The following is a 2,500-nucleotide window of genomic DNA, read 5'->3' on the forward strand; positions in this document are numbered from 1 at the left end:
ACACACACACACACACACACACACACACACACACACACACACGATCTCTCAGTCAGTGTGATGAAATGATTAAGTGATCCGGTTCTAACCGGACAAACGCTCAAACGCGTTGCTGAGGTAAAGATCATAATTAAGCGCCGCCGCTGCAGTCTGACTCATTAAGCTGATGAAGACTATCCTCCTCATCATCAGCTGTCACCGACACACACTGCAGTGTGATGATGAAGATGAAGATGATGATGATGTACCTGTGATCACCACCACAAACACGCATCTGCGCTCTTTAGCTGCCGCGATGGCCGCCGGGATCGAGCCCTCGAACCAGCGCATGATGAAGAGGAGGAGGAGGAGGATGAAGCTCTGCTGCTGCGCTTGCGAGGAGTCCACAACTCACAGCTGCCGGAAGCTGCGCGCGGAACACGGAAGCAGCTCGGCGCGAGGAACTCTGGGAAATGTAGTTTGATCGTGAGGCGCAGGCGCAGCATGACGGGTGTTATAAATGTTTTCTCATATCCGTACAGAGCGAATAAACGTCATTATATGAAGTAAAAGATGGGAATAATTAAATGCAGCTTTGGTCAGGAACTCTTTATTTTTAATGCAATGTATAAATCCCAAACCTAAAGGTTTTAAAATATTTGTATTACATAAACAAAAGACAGCGATGCATATAATAAAAAATGAGAGTTATAGAAGCATAACATATAAGCCAAAACGTTATTATTATCATGAAGATAATACATTGGCTGGATCCAGAACACTAGCATAGTGTTCTCACTTTTCCTGCAGAAACATATATATCATTTATTTGCTTTATTATTTTTTTATTACACAACTTTGTTGATTTCAGATCTTGATTTATTTTATTATTTTTTATTTTTTTCAGATCTTCACAGACGCAGCACATCTCGGCGGTACGCCATTTCCCACAATGCACCCGGACAGGAATAAACAGAGAGCCAAGATGGCGGCGGACAGTGATGTGAGTTAGTTTCCATCTAAATGCGTTTTTATCTGCGTTCTCTGTCAGTGTCACGTGTCGTGTGAATACACACAGCTACACGACATGTGTGTGCTTTAATGAGCGTGTGTTGTTAGTGACTGCAGTCGCTGTTTGTGTTTCAGCCCGAGTCTGAGGTGTTTGAGATCACGGACTTCACCACCGCGTCAGAATGGGAGAGGTACACACTCACACACACACACACACGCACTCACACACTCTCTCTCTCTCTCTCTCTCTCTCTCTCTCTCTCTCTCTCTCTCTCTCTCTCTCTCTCTCTCTCTCTCTCTCTCTCTCTCTCTCTCTCTCTCTCTCTCTCTCTCTCTCTCTCTCTCTCTCTCTCTCTCTCTCTCTCTCTCTCTCTCTCTCTCTCTCTCTCTCTCTCTCTCTCTCTCTCTCTCTCTCTCTCTCTCTCTCTCTCTCTCTCTCTCTCTCTCTCTCTCTCTCTCTCTCTCTCTCTCTCTCTCTCTCTCTCTCTCTCTCTCTCTCTCTCTCTCTCTCTCTCTCTCTCTCTCTCTCTCTCTCTCTCTCTCTCTCTCTCTCTCTCTCTCTCTCTCTCTCTCTCTCTCTCTCTCTCTCTCTCTCTCTCTCTCTCTCTCTCTCTCTCTCTCTCTCTCTCTCTCTCTCTCTCTCTCTCTCTCTCTCTCTCTCTCTCTCTCTCTCTCTCTCTCTCTCTCTCTCTCTCTCTCTCTCTCTCTCTCTCTCTCTCTCTCTCTCTCTCTCTCTCTCTCTCTCTCTCTCTCTCTCTCTCTCTCTCTCTCTCTCTCTCTCTCTCTCTCTCTCTCTCTCTCTCTCTCTCTCTCTCTCTCTCTCTCTCTCTCTCTCTCTCTCTCTCTCTCTCTCTCTCTCTCTCTCTCTCTCTCTCTCTCTCTCTCTCTCTCTCTCTCTCTCTCTCTCTCTCTCTCTCTCTCTCTCTCTCTCTCTCTCTCTCTCTCTCTCTCTCTCTCTCTCTCTCTCTCTCTCTCTCTCTCTCTCTCTCTCTCTCTCTCTCTCTCTCTCTCTCTCTCTCTCTCTCTCTCTCTCTCTCTCTCTCTCTCTCTCTCTCTCTCTCTCTCTCTCTCTCTCTCTCTCTCTCTCTCTCTCTCTCTCTCTCTCTCTCTCTCTCTCTCTCTCTCTCTCTCTCTCTCTCTCTCTCTCTCTCTCTCTCTCTCTCTCTCTCTCTCTCTCTCTCTCTCTCTCTCTCTCTCTCTCTCTCTCTCTCTCTCTCTCTCTCTCTCTCTCTCTCTCTCTCTCTCTCTCTCTCTCTCTCTCTCTCTCTCTCTCTCTCTCTCTCTCTCTCTCTCTCTCTCTCTCTCTCTCTCTCTCTCTCTCTCTCTCTCTCTCTCTCTCTCTCTCTCTCTCTCTCTCTCTCTCTCTCTCTCTCTCTCTCTCTCTCTCTCTCTCTCTCTCTCTCTCTCTCTCTCTCTCTCTCTCTCTCTCTCTCTCTCTCTCTCTCTCTCTCTCTCTCTCTCTCTCTCTCTCTCTCTCTCTCTCTCTCTCTCTCTCTCTCTCTCTCTCTCT

The 2,500-nt window shown here is 47.1% G+C and overlaps 2 protein-coding genes across 4 annotated transcripts in view; one reads left to right on the forward strand and one right to left on the reverse strand.

The window, feature by feature from the left end:
• LOC107572630 (UBX domain-containing protein 4-like) overlaps window positions 1–330 on the reverse strand; it is a 5,442-nt gene extending 5,112 nt beyond the window's left edge. Inside the window, exon 1 of the mRNA XM_016259050.1 lies at window positions 249–330. Coding sequence (XP_016114536.1) covers window positions 249–330 — 82 coding nt within the window. The remainder of the gene's footprint in view (window positions 1–248) is intronic.
• A 568-nt stretch (window positions 331–898) lies between these two features.
• The window catches only part of LOC107572633 (rab3 GTPase-activating protein catalytic subunit-like), a 15,254-nt gene continuing 13,652 nt past the window's right edge, over window positions 899–2,500 (forward strand). For all 3 annotated transcript variants that reach the window (XM_016259056.1, XM_016259055.1, XM_016259057.1), the window contains exons 1-2: window positions 899–982; window positions 1,126–1,181. In XM_016259056.1, the coding sequence (XP_016114542.1) occupies window positions 932–982; window positions 1,126–1,181 (107 nt within the window). In that variant the 5' untranslated portion in view covers window positions 899–931. The remainder of the gene's footprint in view (window positions 983–1,125; window positions 1,182–2,500) is intronic.

This window comes from Sinocyclocheilus grahami, unplaced genomic scaffold (assembly GCF_001515645.1).
Source record: "Sinocyclocheilus grahami isolate Dianchi unplaced genomic scaffold, SAMN03320097.WGS_v1.1 scaffold1783.1, whole genome shotgun sequence".
In the NCBI taxonomy this organism is placed as follows: Eukaryota; Metazoa; Chordata; class Actinopteri; order Cypriniformes; family Cyprinidae; genus Sinocyclocheilus; species Sinocyclocheilus grahami.